Raw genomic sequence first — 16,443 nt, 5'->3', positions numbered from 1 at the left:
ACATTCATCTGTAATAACGCGTAGTCTAAGTGGGAGCCTGCTTAATCCTGTCTTTTAAAGCGTTGGTTATGCTCGCGATCGCATGTGCGTGCCGCTATTGCATCAGTGTTGCATAACAGGGCAATGCGGCGATGATTTCGTGGAAAATAAAACGGAATAGTGTCCATCGAAACAAGTCTGTGCGTTGAAGTGCGTACATCATATCACAAAAATGAATTGCTGTAACATGAATGCTAGCTTCCTGTCTTGATATGCAGCGCACATCTGGTATTGTGCTATAAAATTTTGGACCATTCTTATGAGATTGTGCTCCAGATAATCAGAAGAGAAAATTTTTTGGGTACCGACTGGAAAAACAAATGACAAGGAAAGCTTCTCACTTCACTCCGAATAAAAACGCATATGCTTGTTTTTTTATTTAAGAAAAGTTTGTTGTATATGAAATTTCCTGAGGATACCATCTCCACAACTGCGAGATACTCTATTGCAAATAAGTTCAAATAGGTCTATGTTATTTTGAGTTCTGGCTTGCCTCGCACTCTCTGTATAGCTTTATTCCTAAGTGGACTTTATTGCATGAGGCCGATTTAAGTAGTTTGTCTGCGGAACGAATCACTGACCCGTCAACACAAAGGTTTGGTCCGAGGCCCTTTTTCCGAGCATCTCACTTGAGAATTCCCGAGCACGAGCCAGGCGTAAATCATGCGCCCATTAGAAAATCAGTGGGTGTCACACGGCACTGGGGACCGAACCAAGCACCCATTATCTTAATTTTTTTTTGTACACATGGCTTCATCTACGGGACGATTCCGCGACCACATGGCGCCCAGGGCCCCGTCTGAATGGAAGTATTTGTGCAAGGGTATACTCTCCGGCTGCTCTTTAATCCCCTCTCAGGCGCAACGAGCATTTTGCAAACAGTGGAGGTACTTTCTTCACTTAAGCTTCGAAGACATCGACGGAGGCGAGATACAAACTACACCGATTCTTCTTAACAATATTTAGCTGTTACCAGTGTTGTACGTCATTTGCTTCAGGGTCTCAAGATATAATTTGCAAACTGAACTAACTCAGCTTTCATATACGCTTGACTATACAGTCAGGGGAGATAAAGTCAGAGAGCCTATGTATATAATGCATTGCACGTTGAGAAAAGGCGCTAAGTTATAAGGAGTTTTTGTTTAAAATTTCATAGTCGTACCGAATTTCGGATCTGTATTCGCTTCCGTGCACAAGTGGGCGGAATACGGCGAGAATATCTGCGGACACAAAGGACAGCATGACCCGATGTGAATTTCATGTCAAAGCTGGTTTCACCTATCCACCGCCCCTTCTCTAGGCTCATGAGTAGCCTTCCCCCATTTCTGTACCTTTGCCAAGGGTGCTCGTGTTCCATGTGGAGCACAAATGAAGTTAAGGCGAGAGTGAAGAGTAACTGCGACTTCTTTGCTTTTAATAATGCTCGATGAAACCAGCTTTGATTCAAGGGTGTGGACTTCGGCCAGTACACCCCTCCTCCTTCTAGACAACGGGCAAACTATTCTTCTGTTCAAGCAGACTTGGACGGATTGAGATGCGTCACTTTTGATGCATCAACGACTGTGTTTAGAGCATCTGAAAGTAGACATTCACGGTGCTCAGTTGGAGTCGTAGTAGATAGCGTCAAGACCTGAGAAGAAGCTGACATATTACCTCCGAACCCCAGTATCCAAGCAGCACAGGTAATCGGGCCAATAATGCAACAGGATGGTCCAAACTTGGTCCTTTGCAGGGCCGGCCTTTGCCAATACGGTTTCAATGTTGGGCCAATAACCTGCGCTCTCGCGGTAACCAGTCCTGAAAAGTTCATGTTCCCTACGTAAAATACCCCACGCAAATAAAACACAAGCGAACAAAAAAGGGAGAGGGGAACCAAAACCTTCAGCTCTAGCTGCACGACGGTCTTTAGGTGGCCACACCAGCCGATCGTGATGGGCTTGTTTCCAATACGCAGCATGGCTAGACATTAGGAGAAGCTATAGTTCAAGCTTCTCATGTAGCTGTCCCCAAGAAGGCTACATTCGTTTGTTTGCCAAAATTAGGCTACGAAAGTCATCGCTATTCGTAGCGCGAAGCTAATAGTGCGCTTCAGAAATACATTTTGGCTCACAAAGGAATCTGCCGTAGTTCACCGTAGAGTAGCCGCATAAAATACTTCTTTCACGGGCTACGTTACAGCTTCTAGTAGAAACGTAAACATCTGTGGGTAATAAAGAATTCATTTGGATCCTCCCCCTCATCAAAGTCCAAATTGGCGGAAGAAAGAAAGCACAGGAACTTCGAGAGCCGCTCTTAAAGATCGCGTCATCATTTTGTAAAAAAAAAAAAAACAGCAACGTGAGCACATTCGAAGCACATATACTTCGTTTTAAACAAAATAATGCTTTAGCACCCGTTCTCAGAAAGTAAGACGAACGTCATACAGAAACGGCGGTGAACCTGAAGCCAAACGTGACTGAGATCTTTTCCGAAATATAAAGTCTGAATAAAGCAGAAAAATAAAACTATAAAATCAAGCTAGGGTTGAGCTCAGTTGCTTAACGCCTAATTTCTGCGAGAGCTGCTTTACGTCGCGTTACGTTCTGGTTTTGGTGAGGTGCAATACAGTAACCGGGATTCTTTTGCGAACGTTGTTCCCCACACAAGCCTCCTGGTAGCTTTGCCGGTGCTCTCTGCAAACGTAAGTGCAGCAAACGACTACGAAGGGCGTTTCCGCCTGTATCCAAGACTCCGACAGGCAAAACAAATCAGCTCGGCTAAGCACACGATCGTGCACCACTTCCACCATGTGTTTTCTGAGCGAAGGCTCGTTCAATGCCACCATCTACAGCGCGGCCTTAACTCACGTAGCGGTGATGCGCGGTCTTGCCGTGGCGTCTGAAGGGTTCCCGTTCGGCAGCGCGCAAGGCTGTATTTTGCCTGCAGCGGTGCATTACTTCGTAAGTGCAAATTGCATGCAAGCGACCATAAAAAAAGAAAAAAAAAACACGAAGCTGATGATTTATGAAATTAGCGCCGGGAGGACCGCGCAAACGGCGCGATCGCAGGAAACGTCAACGCGTGGCTGCAGCAATCGCCGAAGCTCCTACCAGCTCTTGCCCAAGGATCGCAAATATTGTCTCCCGGTTTTCGTGCCTGTACATTCTCGCCTCTCCAAATAATGTAATTTTTGCCTGGTATAACGGCAAAGGCCCGAATGCGACATGCTGCGCCGCTCCAAGCTGCAATGAAGTATACAAAATCGAAAAGAGACTCAAGCCTTCGCCCAAGGCTTATATTCTAAAGATAGTTCCTGCTGTGGTTTCTATACGCTCTATACAGGTGAAATGCTATCTTATCGCCTTCAGCGGACGATGTCTTTGGCATCGGTAGAGCTTCGTGTCATCAAAGAAGCTGTCTAATATATCCAACGCCAAACAGCTGGACGATGCCTGACATTCACAGACTCTAAAACAGCTCTACAAAACCTCCGAAGCCTGTTTAGGAAATCTAATCATCAGTCGGTCTCCCTTGACATGGATATCTCTATCATTTGGCCAGCATCACAGTCCATTACAGGGTTAATTGGAGAGACATGGGAGAGGCCTTTTATCTGCAGTGAGTGTAGTCAGGCTGATGATGATGATGATGACAGTCCACTGCATACAATTCCAATGGTTCCCAGCATGCTATGGAGTATGGGCCCCGAGTAGACGAATCGGCTCGCAAAGGTCTCCAGCACCGGAACTTCCGGAGGATTTTCCTTACAAACCTTCGCATGTTTCGAATGGCAAAAAAAAAGGATTATGAGGAAAGAGATCGGCTCTGGAGCTCGCGATGTCATTATTATGATTTTCTTCATTCCACTGGCCTACACTTAAAGCATAGACTTCCTCGCTAGGTACGTGGAATCGCTCTACCATCGTTTTGCACTGAACCCCTAACGCCGTGCTTGCAAACTGCATCTGATGCCGCCTAGGTCAAGCCGCCAGTCCACACTGAAAGAACCATGCAATACATTCTCTTTGAATGCTGACATTGCGCAGACGAGCGAGCATATTACGAGCATGAAATCGAGACTCCCGCGCAAGTAACACTTACAGTCACCCTCCGGTTCCTCGGCCTGCCCTGCGCAGCAGCTAGTGCCTTGAAATTTGTTTTCTTATTTGGAGGACCTTGGACATATTGGCAAGCTTTGAAACCTCTTCGCGATCCCCTTGATGCATATTCGCTATTCCGCTGTGCTTTTCTCTCCCCACTTGCAGGACATTTGACTTTTTCTCGAACTCTAACTTTTCCGCATTAATAATAATAATAATAATAATAATAATAATAATAATAATAATAATTGGTTTTTGTAGAAAGGAAATTGCGCAGTATCTGTCTCATATATCTTAGGACACCTGAACCGCACCGTAATAGAAGGGATAAAGGAGGGAGTGAAAGAAGAAAGGAAGAAAGAGGTGCCGTAGTGGAGGGCTCCGGAATAATTGCGACCACCTGGGGATCTTTAACGTGCACTGACATTGCACAGCACACGGGCGCCTTAGCGTTTTTCCTCCATAAAAAACGCAGCCGCCAAGGTCGGGTTCGAACCCAGGTACTCCGGATCAGTAGTCGAGCGCTCTAACCACTGAGCCACCGTGGCGGGTTTTCCGCATTCTCCTTTGTTGTACAAACAATTCATGACTGGATATTTTTATTCCTTCTAATTGCATTTTACATGTTATATTTCTGTACGCCTCTTTGTCTGCATTTATCTCCTAAATATATTTCCAAGCAGAGAATATAGCATGCCAGAGCCGATTCCAGACCTCTAAATTATCTGCCTTCCAATAAAGAGCTTGTCCTTAACTCAGTTCGTCGGAGATGATAAAGTTAAGAGTCACAACCACGCAGCGCAATCTCGTGGCTGGCCATGGCTCCCAGGACCTTGCTTCTTCTTGGCTCTGACGCACGCTTGCAGTGAGGTCATAAATAAATGAAGTAAAAGTCAACACAACTGAATTAAACGCTTCCGTGGTCGCGGTTAATGTGACGGTCGATCGAGCAGCGGCAGCGGGGGCAGGCATCCGGCCGATCCGAAGGAGGTGTTGCCTTGGCAAAAAACTGCACACCGCTACACTGGGGGATCAGCTTACAATAATCGGACATAGAAAGACTAACGAGCATGATATTTTCGTGGCCGCAAAGCAAACAAAGAAAAACCCATATAAACAAAAAAGGAAGATGATAACGTGCGTGATAGGGAAAACCCCTGAAGTCGCGTTACAGTCATCGTTAAAGCATGAATAAAGAAAGACAAAATAATTCGTAAAATTTATCGTGGCAGTCGATGTTATTCCAATCAGAAATTTTTAGTGGCGATGCAAACTCCTGTGGCTGTGCCCAAGTATGGTGACGCCAAATGATAGCAAGAGAGGACTACTCAACTAAGGCTAAGCTGCTGCAAGGGCCTCTCCGACACCACATTTCTCAAAGAGGAGTATCTTGTAGTGAGCGCGACAAAACATTGGCTGTGGTTTAGCTCTGGTTAAACTTGGAGTGACGCGATAGCTACAGCTGGCCGAGTGGAACTTGCTGAGTTGAATTGCAAAGTCAGTCTTTCGCCGCTCCATTTCGCTGGACGTTCCTTCTTCATCTTCGTCCCACTTGACACGGCGCATGCGCACAGCTGTGGCAGCTCGGTTTCGCCGGCGCGCCGCACCGCCGGCAGCTTCAGCTGCTCCACACCACGTGGCTGCTCCCTTGAGCAACTACGTGACGAACCATGTGATGAGCCAAGGCGCCGCGCCACCGGCAGCTGCTTCGCACCACGTGGCTGGTCACGTGAGCAACTACGTGACGAACCACGTGATGAGCCACGGCGCCGCGCCGCCGGCAGCTGCTCCACACCACGCGGCTGGTCACGTGAGCAACTACGTGACGAACCACGTGATGAGCCATGGCGCCGCGCCGCTGGCAGCTGCTCCACACTACGTTGCTGGTCACGTGAGCAACTACGTGACGAACCACGTGATGAGCCACGACGCCGCGCCGCCGGCAGCTGCAGCTGCTTCACACCACTTGGCTGGTCACGTGAGCAACTACGCGACGAACCACGTGCTGAGCCACGGCGCCGCGCCGACGGCAGCTGCTCCACACCACGCGGCTGGTCACGTGAGCAACTACGTGACGAACCACGTGATGAGCCACGGCGCCGCGCCGCCGGCAGCTGCTCCGCACCACGTGACCAACCACGTGACAGCGTGGCGGCGCCGCCACCGCCACGGTGCCGCCACGCTGAAGGCTCGAAATGCTACCGTAATGCAGCTATCGCTACAAAATTAGAGGGGACACTTACGCTCCGTCTTAAGGGTATGACGATATATACGATAAGTATATACGATAAGCGAATTTGCATCTGTTGTGCTCAAGTGGAACCACTGTCGTGTATTTGGATTTCTCGCGCTATCTTTTGGAGCTTGAAGAAAAAAATTTACTGGGATCGTAGCTTGCTGCGAACAAGAAGTTAATATTTAAAAAGCTAGCTAGTCAGTCTAAACTAATTAATCGACTGTGCAGTGCGAAAAAGAAAGTTAGGCAGGGTTTAATCATGGTTATACCAAAGGTCGAGCGAAAGCATTTTGGCAATGGCCCGCACTAGATTTGGAGGTCGTCATCGTGTCGGGCACGCTCACTTATCGGTGGCACGCTCAATGTGGTTGGACGCTCAGTTATGGTTGGTCCAAATCGGTCGAGGTCAAATTTAGAGACTGCCATCGTATCGAGTACATTAAAATTCGCCTGCAAATAGATTTTGGTCCTAAGCAATGAACGTCAGATTTCGCAGGTGGGATGGGCAGCATTTCGGAAACGACCCGGGTCTAATTTGGAGATACCATCGCATTGGCCATAGCCAAATATGCTTGTCACCTGACTTAAAGCCGTTGCTATGAAATCGCCAAGTGCGAAGGTCACTTCAATGTCATATACGCACACCGGACTGACACTCAAGTTTTGCCTTGAACAGATACTGCAGAGTAGGCCACATGACCCTTAGCAGTACTAAACTCATTTTACGTGCCTAGCACACTCCTTCAGTTGTTAAAAACGTGGTTACATTTAGCTGGTCACCTGTTCTATTTACATGGAAAGAGACAGAGAAACGTAGGGCAAAAATTCATCCCTTTACTCAACAAAACATTGGCTAGTTCGAGCACATGCAATAAATACACAACTGTAAAATACAAACATTTGCGATAGACATGGTTATACACACAGATGCATATCAGAATAAAATGCATTAAAACAGGCAGGAATGTCAGCAAAATGACCCGGTATGGAATGATACCAGCATGACAGATTTATCTCTTTAGACACTCATTGAGTTCTGCTATCCAGAAAAATCTAAAAATTTGCATGTGTATTAGCCGATACTGGTAAATATTCTCCAAATTGTTTTGCTAGCCTAATTCTCGAACGCTGGTATAAAGACCAATCTAGCAAGCCCTGGCAAACCATTCCTGTATGTCCCTACATATGTTCTATTTCGTTCATATTGGCCAGAATAATGTGAGTGCAGTGCGCGCAGCGCTTTAGTAGTAGCTTGCTATATTTGTATAAATATGTTTTGGTGCTGTACGCGTGGTGTTTCGCTGTAAAAACTGTGGAGTTGCGCAAAGTTATTCAACTAACTTCAAACTTTTGCCACCGCTTGCGAGATCGCATTGTTTTTCTACTATAATAGTCAACCAAAGCAACGCAAGCAGACGACTTTCACCGCACCTTCGGCATCTCCTTCGGACCTCGCCGCCGCCGTTTCTTTCTTTTTTTTTTCCGCGCGAGAGACAACAAAAAAAAAGGCACTGACGTGGAGCCACGTGGGAGAAGCGAGCGCCCGCCCCAACTGGTTTGCCGGTGTCCGGCGCCTCTTTCGATTAGAACACCGCGCCGCTCCGTTGCTGCCGCGGTTTTCGGCAACGTCGCCGCCACATCGTAGAGGAGGCTGGCTGTGAGAATGTGGCCTTACACGAATAAGCAATAAAAAGTGTAGTAAGCGTCGAGACAGACTCCTATTTTTTATAAGGACTATAAGGCCATACTGGAATTAGGTTGCACCCTTTCATCTCACTGCCGAAATTAGGAACCGTCGGCCCTTATTCTTATTGGAAGCACGCGTCGTCCGTCTCTGCATTGTACCTAAATCGGTTTCGAACTCTGTGAACCTGAAAACACGTATACCCGACTTAAACCCATATTTGCAGCTTCTTACGGTCCGAACCTTCTTTGGGTCATTTGAGCCACCCCTGGTGTGGCTTCATCCATTGTTTTTTTTTTTGGACCCGGCCATTTTTTTAACTAACCATTGGCCAAGGTTTCGGATTCCTGAGGTTGTGTTACACAGAGGCTCTTATCAAAAATGGACATCAATCTCAGCTCTTTAAAGGAGCAGCGCCCGTCCCTGTGCTTCCATGTTTGACTTCTGTCCTGCTCTTAGCGCTGTTCCTACGCCATGCAATACCTACTAGCCCGTCAACTCGCTCTCCTAAACTTCAAAACTGGTTGGTTACGCAAAGGATGATGTCAATCTTGTTCTTGACCATGCTTTTCCGTTAAATGCGAGACCCGCAAATATACTAAATGGTTTACTCTTTTAACAGCTAGGAAATATATACCATGACGCTGTCGGTCTCTACAGATGCCTCTAGAACTAGGGAGAAGACGGCGATCAGGATTTTTTCGCAAAAACTATCTTACAGTTTTTCTGCTCCGGTCCTCGATTACGCACTGATATCCTTTTCTGCATTGTCGACACTTGGATTGGCTGTTTACAAAATACCCTGGAATGTGTTGCAGGTCATTGCTCTCGCAGATTGCATCTGTTTTATTATCTTTCAAAACCCGAGGGAATGCTCTTTCGAGCTACTTCCTTGGACTGACTTCAGCCAACGGCCCAATTGTTCAGAAAGATAACAATAGAAGTGCTGTTGCGGAAATATTTCACACTCTTACATGCCGCTGACGCCGCCAACCCAAAATTAACTGGCTTCGTGATTATAGGGGCATAAAAGGGCGAAACGTACGTTAAGCTCAGTGTACATATTTCTTTTCTAGCAGGCTTCTGTCTCGTTTGAGTCAGTTTCTTCACATCGGATAGCAACTGTTCTAAAAATCTGCTAGAGGTTTCTTTCAGTTCAATTGTTTCTCTTCATTCGCAGTCAAAAGTGACAATTTGTCACGGCGGCTCGATGAAACGCAGGAAGCGCTAGGCACAGGTGCAGGTATACGAAGGTAAAAGGAACACAGGGAATGATGGTATTACCCCTGGCGCAGTCTAAATTAATGCCGCCATTGATGGGAAAACAAGGAAGCAAATGCAAATGCTTCATGAGGAATGCAAAGACAGGGCCCTAGTCGCACTCACGGTGGACACCTGAATAGCGTAGCGAGGGAACGGATGAAGGAGGAGTTAAATGAGGGAGAAGAAAGAGGCGCCCTAGGGAGTGGCTGCGGACAAATTACGTCCTTTCAACCCCGATGCCTTCGACTTGCACTTGCACACCGCAGCGCACATGCTTCATTTGCATTTTGCCTCCACCAATATGCGGCCCCCAAGGACGGGATTTGAATCTCGCGTCCTCTTGATCAGAAACCGAACGTCACGACCACTGAGTCAACCTGGGGCGTTAAGAAAACTGTGCATTTAGACGTGTGCTCCCTCCGTGCGTTTCTTAGCTTGTCTTTCGTCTTCATTCTGCTGACTGTGCAGGAAGCATGTAACAGTTCTTATTGTACAGCTAAGCCACTCTCTGTGCTCCGCGCCACCCATCGCTATGGCCAGTTTCAGTGGCGTGCTATCAGCAAGAAATGATACGCAAAAATGACAGTTGAGCCACGAGCAGCAAAATAGTAAGGTCTTAGCCAGGGGAATTCCAATACTAGGGAGTGTAATTTCATCTAGAAAGCGCGAAGACTCTTCTTAGGAAGTGTTAATCAACCTTGCTTGTATCTGCTCTCCAAGAGCAAGTATTTTGGTGGGTAGCCACCTCAGTTTTCTTGTTCCCATTTCATTCGTTGCAAATAGTACACGCCTAAGTTGAGCATGCACCACGAGATCTTCTTTTCTCATAATTCCGGGACCCACACCTGGCATGTTTAAAAACTGTTCGCTCTATATCTCACGAACGTACCGGTTAATCCCCACTACGGCGATGGCGGGACAAAGTATACAGCGGCAAGAACACAACACAAAGCCAGTTCAGAAAAATAATGTTCTACGTTCCTTCACCCTGTGTTTTTTTTTAAATTTAACTGGCTGCAGCGGTCCATGGGGAATGATAAACACGCCGTCTGGTTTGCAGTCTTCCAGCCCCTCTCCTGTATCTAAGCGAGGGGTCACTGTCCGGCGGTGAGAGCTATCGGTGGGCGTTCGGAACTTGCGCCGATTAGAGCTGCCCGTGAGCAAGGGTCGTCGTATCGCAAATCGCCGCGTTCAGGGCAATGTTCAGGGCGCGCCCCGCGACTCGAGGGCGCCTGCACAAACGTAGTGCACTGAAGCCGCTATTTCAGGAAAGTGGCACCATATTCAGTTCAAAGTGACGCGGTGACAAGACTATTGAGTACAGTCTGCGGCAGCGCTCTTTTACGGCTCAGTGCCTGTTTACCCACTCCCTATATCGGCGTGTTTTCGAACGCGAAATCATTGTGACGTACGTCCCTGCGCTTTTGATGTTTATTGGCGCCCTGTTTGCGCGGCGTCGAGTGCGTGACATCACCCCTCTCTGCGCGGATTCGCTGGAAAATCAACGCCACAGATCTCGGCGCACTGAGTTGATTCCCATCGCAACAATTCCGTTGGTACGACTGCGGCGAGACTTAATTATGCTTTTTAATGGTCTTCTGCGGCCTCCCCGTACTTTCAATTCAGCTTCTACCAAGCTGCACAGGTGATCGCTGTGTTGTGACCCTCGTATCTACATGTCAGACAGCAAGCAGTTCTGCTGTGGCACATGTCTGTTTTGCATGTGTGACTGATTTTTACTATTATATCAATCCCTGGGTGCCACGAGACACGCCGACCTGGAGGGTTCCAGTTTTGTTTCGACCACCTGTGGTTCATTACCATGCGGTGAAGTGTGACTACAGAGACGTGTGTGCGTTTTTTCTCGGTCGAAAAGTAGAAACCGCTGCGTGTACCGAATCCGTGAGCTTATGCGCCTCAGCCTAACATCGCAGCAATTAAGTCGGCCCGCCTGTTTTGCCTCTCCGAAAAGCCTAAGCCGCAGAATACATTCGCTCAAAGCGAACGTCTTCTATAAGCGTGAGCTCAAGCGATCACAAACATTCGCATGGTACTTATATCTTTTGTTCAGTGCCGTTAATGTGGCGTTTTCAAGCACAGCCGCAATCTGTCGTTGCTCTCAATACGTACGATGTGGGATTGAGGTGTGTCTTCGCTACGTGATGGAAGCGTTGTCGCATCCTTGTCATTGCTGGCCGACACACTGGCAATTATTTCCTGATTAATGGCTTCAATGGTAATTGTGCGAGCCACAACAGTGTTCCGACATTGCTACCACGGCTTCAAGCGTGTATCACCTGGCAACTGACGCGACTGGCGCGGGAGAGTACAAAAGTTGCGTTTTTTTTTTTTTCATTGTATAAGTGCAAGCTCACAAATAAACTTCTGAATCTTAATGGGAACGACCTCCTGAATGAAATGATGAATGCGCCTGATAATAAAAATTATATTGAGCCTTATTCATTGAGTTTTCAGCCTATACTGACTGCTGTTTATATGTATTTACATTTTATAGTTCTCCAAGGTATTGTACGCTTCGTGTGTTACTGTTATAAATCGGGTAGCATGGCCGGTTGGTTCGATGCAGGGTAGAGTTGTTTGGGGATTAGGAAGGATGGAAGCTGACATTTGGGGAATGAAGACACAAACAGGCTTACTAGCACTTAGGGAAACTTATTTACATATTTTACGAAAGAAAGAACAAACAGTCAAGAATTAAAAGTTCATAGCGTCGAGCGACAGGATGAGCCTGCTCACCAAGGCCCAGAGCCACTGGATGAGCCTGCTCACCAATGCCCAGAGCGATCGTTCGTACTCAGAACGCTCGTTAAATAGACTGAGGCTCCGCCTCTTTCACCACACGATTCATAGATGGGAAGAGTGGCCGCACATAGCCTGCAGAGCCCCGTGGTAATGGGCGAGGAGGATACGGTTGTCCGCTGCTACTTCGTCCGAAGCAGTCAGTCACAGTAGTTTTGGGAATGCGCTTTTGCCCGCTTCCTTTCGTCGTCTTGTCCATTGTCGGTCGCGTCTCGCGGTCCGACACAAGGAGAGAGTGCGTGGGAAAGATTACACAGGTAGTTTTCCCGAGACACCTTTTTCTTTTCGTGGGGTTAACGAGGGGTCAAACAACGTGCCCCCAGCAGAGTTGTTACAGTTACTCAGCAATTTTTTTTAGTGTTTGGTCGTGGGTAATTGATGTATTCATGTGCCATATCGAACATTTTCGGACAGAAATTTTTTAAATTTAAAAATTGTAAGGTACAGTTACAGAATTATTAGAGGAAATGGTCTATTCTTCTGTCATTTAGCAAAATTTTTCTCTTAAAGTGTTTCCATCGATCGCATCGAACACTTAAGACTGCCATAAAAAACCAATGGGGAATGCTTTTCACGGTAGCAATATTTTTAATAGAAAAAAATACAAGGCTGTCGTTGCGTGATCTCCGCTTTTCTTGATTGTTGCAGTGAAATCTTACATTATGTGAAAAAATTGCCTTCATAAACGGTTTCCCGCTCAAAAGTGCTTTTGTCCAGAATTGCTGGGTATGTTTTTACCATTATGTGACCCCCCACACTTAACATCCCTACAAAAATGCCTTTTGTGCCCATATAGGTATTCTGAATAAATAAACAAAATAATAAATGGAATATGCAGCGGAGACACCACTTTTGAACACAAACACAATAAGACAGGAAGTTCTAGCAGAACTTCTTACCCTATATCAATGACGTGCGTGGCAAAAATTCGAAAGCCGGAGGTCTTCGGTTCGGATCTCACCGCCGGCATCGGAATGTTTTTTTCTTATGCTTACCAATGATTTATCTTTAAGTTATAAAATAATTGCGCAATTAATCTCGCACTGATCAACAGCAGCTGTGAAGAAAAAAGCCCGTCCCCTATGTTCATTGATTTCGTTCATTATATTAAAAACCAGCGCTTATGAACACGAACAAAGGACAAGACGAGACAAACTGAAGGCGCTGAACTTATAACTGAATTTTATTCGACAGAAAACAGTCATTTTATACACTTACACACACGCGCCCAAAGGCGTCTTGTCAAACACAGATGCCCTGCAACCACGCACATGCGATAAAACCGATAAAAAACGATGAAGAAAGAATGAACAGGAAACACCCTTGCAAGACATCCAAAGGCGTCTTGTCAAACACAGATGCCCTGCAACCACGCACATGCGATAAAACCGATAACAAACGATGAAGAAAGAATTAACAGGAAACACCCTTGCAATACATGTGCGCTATTATCGCAACCCCGCTACCCAGAGTGAAGCATGCTCATTTTCCTCCACGACAAGTTAATCGAGGTTTTGCTCACGCATACCTCTTGAAAAAAACCAGTCACAAAAGACAATGGACAAGAGAAAGAGTGTACACGCCACAACGATTGGACTGTCAACTGCGATTTATTAGACAAAAACAGTCCCAGCAAGGCCAGCAGAGCATGCGCAACAGCTGTATCACAACTCACAGCGCATAGGGCACACAAGATACACCTCTACCGTGACCGGCCTAAAAAAGCAAATTCCTTTTCGAGTAAGCGCACCGAAGTTGTGCTAATGCAATCTTGGCCTGACAAACTGATATGGTAAGCCTCCAAGATTTCTCACTCTTGCTTACCCCTGCCTCTACCAAGAATCATTACGTTGCTGAACAGTGGATAACACCCACATTCATTGCAATGGCGAGGCAAGTTGACACCGTCATCGGACCCCAGGGAGGAGTGGTGCTCACGCAGCCGGTCATTAATACATCGACCTGTTTGGCCTATGTATACTCTTTAGCATGTGAGGGGGAACTTGTACACGACCTGAGCGACACACGCCGTGAAGCGGTTCTCGAGTTGCATCGTACAAACGTAGTTCCTTTCCCTGCCTCGAGAAATGCGCGAGCACAGACCCGAAAACTTGCAAGGGGAAGAAAACACCACACTCACTCCTTGCCTGGCAGCCACTTTTTTGATGCCGTGGCTCACTTTATGCACGTACGGCATGACCTCGAACTTTTGGCGTTCAGTTGCTCCACCATCAGCCGGCTTCGTCCGTTCATTCTTGAGCTTCTGAGCAGCGATTCAGCCACTGCTTTCAATAGATTTTTAGGGAACCCTGTGGCTTCCAAACGTTGGAACTGATTATCAAGGCTCTTTTTGATAGCGTGGTGACAGCTCTTTTCCAGTGCATTGCGGAAACAATTCATCACAATGCCTCTCTTTACAATCTTTGAGTGCGCAGAACCGAACGGTAACAGAGCGTTCTTGCTTCTAGGTAAAAACATCCAGCATAAATGACCATCGTCAAACAAGGTTATTTGCAGTTCTAGGAACCTGATGGAATGATTGTTAGGGAGTTCATGGGTGAAATTAAAAGCGCGTGAAAAAGCTTTAAAAGCACTCAAAACATCGTCTACTGCTGCAGGCAGAGTGTCATTAGGTAAAAGCTCCAAAAGTACTAAAAAATCGTCCACGTACCGAAAAACTTTGCACACACGCTTGTCCTGAAGATGTTCCTGAAGTGTTCTGCCAAATTTTGCTAAAAATATCTGAGAAAGCACTGGAGCGACGCTAGAGCCAATACATATTCCACTTTTCTGAAGGAACAAGGAGTCTTTGAATTCAACAACGGTTGGTGACAGGTAAAAAGATAAGAATTCCAAAAAGGTATCAACCGACATGCCACATGCGTTCTGAAAGTTCACCGTGATGCAAAGATCAATAAGTTCACGCACAGCAACAAAGAATTCATCGTGGGGAATGCTGTAGAAAAGGTCCTCAATGTCAACTGAAAAAGCCATGTTGGCACCAGGAATACCGCTATTAAGAGCGTCAACAACCGCTGCCGAGCTGCCCACGCTGAAAGGGTCCTGCACATTGAGGGCCGTCAACTGTTGCTGAAGGAAGTGGCTCACTACATTGTGCCATGAGCCAGTCTACGTGATGATGGCTCTAAGAGGGCAACCCACCTTATGTGTTTTTGCTGAAAAAAACACTCGCAGGCGGTTTCCCTTGCATTCTTGACACTATTCGAAAGTTTCTCCTAGTTGCTTTCCTTCAGGAGCTTCATGGCTTCAGTCTTTAACCTTGAGGGCTTCCGAATGGCAGGAACAAAGTTTTTCGCTACAGCAGCCATTGCCTTCTCTCCAAAAGAACTTGTCGGAAGTACCACGAAGCCACCTTCTTTGTCCGCTTGGAGTAGGGTCAGGTCATTTTCGATGAAGTGGTCAACAACACGTTTAAGTGCGCGATGGCTGCATACTGACTGCTTGTCATCCACCTTCAAAAGAACGTCAACCCCTTCAGACAAACAGCGCTGTTTTTCATCCTTGTGCGCTTTATCAGCCAGCCGGTGTACGGTGGCGAGCAGCTCATGGCCCCTTAAGCTTGGTGTAAGGCTGTACTTAGGGCCATTTTTCAGCAGGTCATCAACAACCTTTGGCACTGTCGCACCTTCCAAGTATGTCACTGTGCCTTTGTTTACCTTCACCCTTTCTTTTTTGGCAGATCTGCTCTGAGCTGATTCCAGAATACTTCTGTTGCCTGGCCTGCCAAACGTCGGTGCTCATGGAGGCAGCGAGCTCCTGACATCTCGTCACGTCCCACGAGGCACAACACTCGCAACCAATCGTGCAGAACCCGCACTTGCCTCCAGCACTCCGATTTCCAGATCTTAACCATCCTCTTCCAATGGCCGGTCGAAGGCTCCAGCAGCCCGAAGAAACCCACCAGCTCTGGCGGAGCAACGTTGACCTTGAGGCAGTGGGAAAGCGTGCGTGCCCGGCATGTGATGGAAGCGAATTGCGCTAACGCAGAGCGTAGCCTGACTGCCGGGAGTATGAACATTTAGAAAGACGCCCACAGAAGAAGAAATAGTATGCAGAAGGGTTGAAATGCGGGCCAGCTGCTTCATAATAACTTGAAAACTGGGGTCCGAGGACGGTGCCTACTTGCCTCGCCATTGCAATGAATGTGGGCGTTATCCACTGTTCAGCAACGTAATGATTCTTGGTAGAGGCAGGGGTAAGCAAGAGCGAGAAATCTTGGAGCCTTACCATATCAGTTTGTCAGGCCAAGATTGCATTAGCACAACTTCGGTGCGCTTACTTGAAAAAGGGATTTGCTTTTT

At 46.9% G+C, this 16,443-nt stretch overlaps 1 protein-coding gene across 2 annotated transcripts in view; it reads right to left on the bottom strand.

Moving 5' to 3' along the window:
• The window catches only part of LOC144115653 (prolyl 4-hydroxylase subunit alpha-2-like), a 71,395-nt gene that overhangs the window by 35,607 nt on the left and 19,345 nt on the right, over positions 1–16,443 (bottom strand). Inside the window, exon 1 of one of the 2 annotated variants that reach the window (XM_077650099.1) lies at positions 14,262–15,180. The exons of the other annotated variant lie outside the window; for it this stretch is intronic. Within the exon in view, the coding sequence (XP_077506225.1) occupies positions 14,262–14,318 (57 nt within the window). The 5' untranslated portion in view covers positions 14,319–15,180. Of the gene's footprint in view, positions 1–14,261; positions 15,181–16,443 lie in introns of those variants that run through there. 2 annotated transcript variants of the gene reach the window in all.

This window comes from Amblyomma americanum, chromosome 1 (assembly GCF_052857255.1).
Source record: "Amblyomma americanum isolate KBUSLIRL-KWMA chromosome 1, ASM5285725v1, whole genome shotgun sequence".
NCBI classification, from domain to species: Eukaryota; Metazoa; Arthropoda; class Arachnida; order Ixodida; family Ixodidae; genus Amblyomma; species Amblyomma americanum.
The sequence above is the reverse complement of the archived record's forward strand: the minus strand, read 5'-3'. Positions and strand labels throughout refer to the sequence as shown.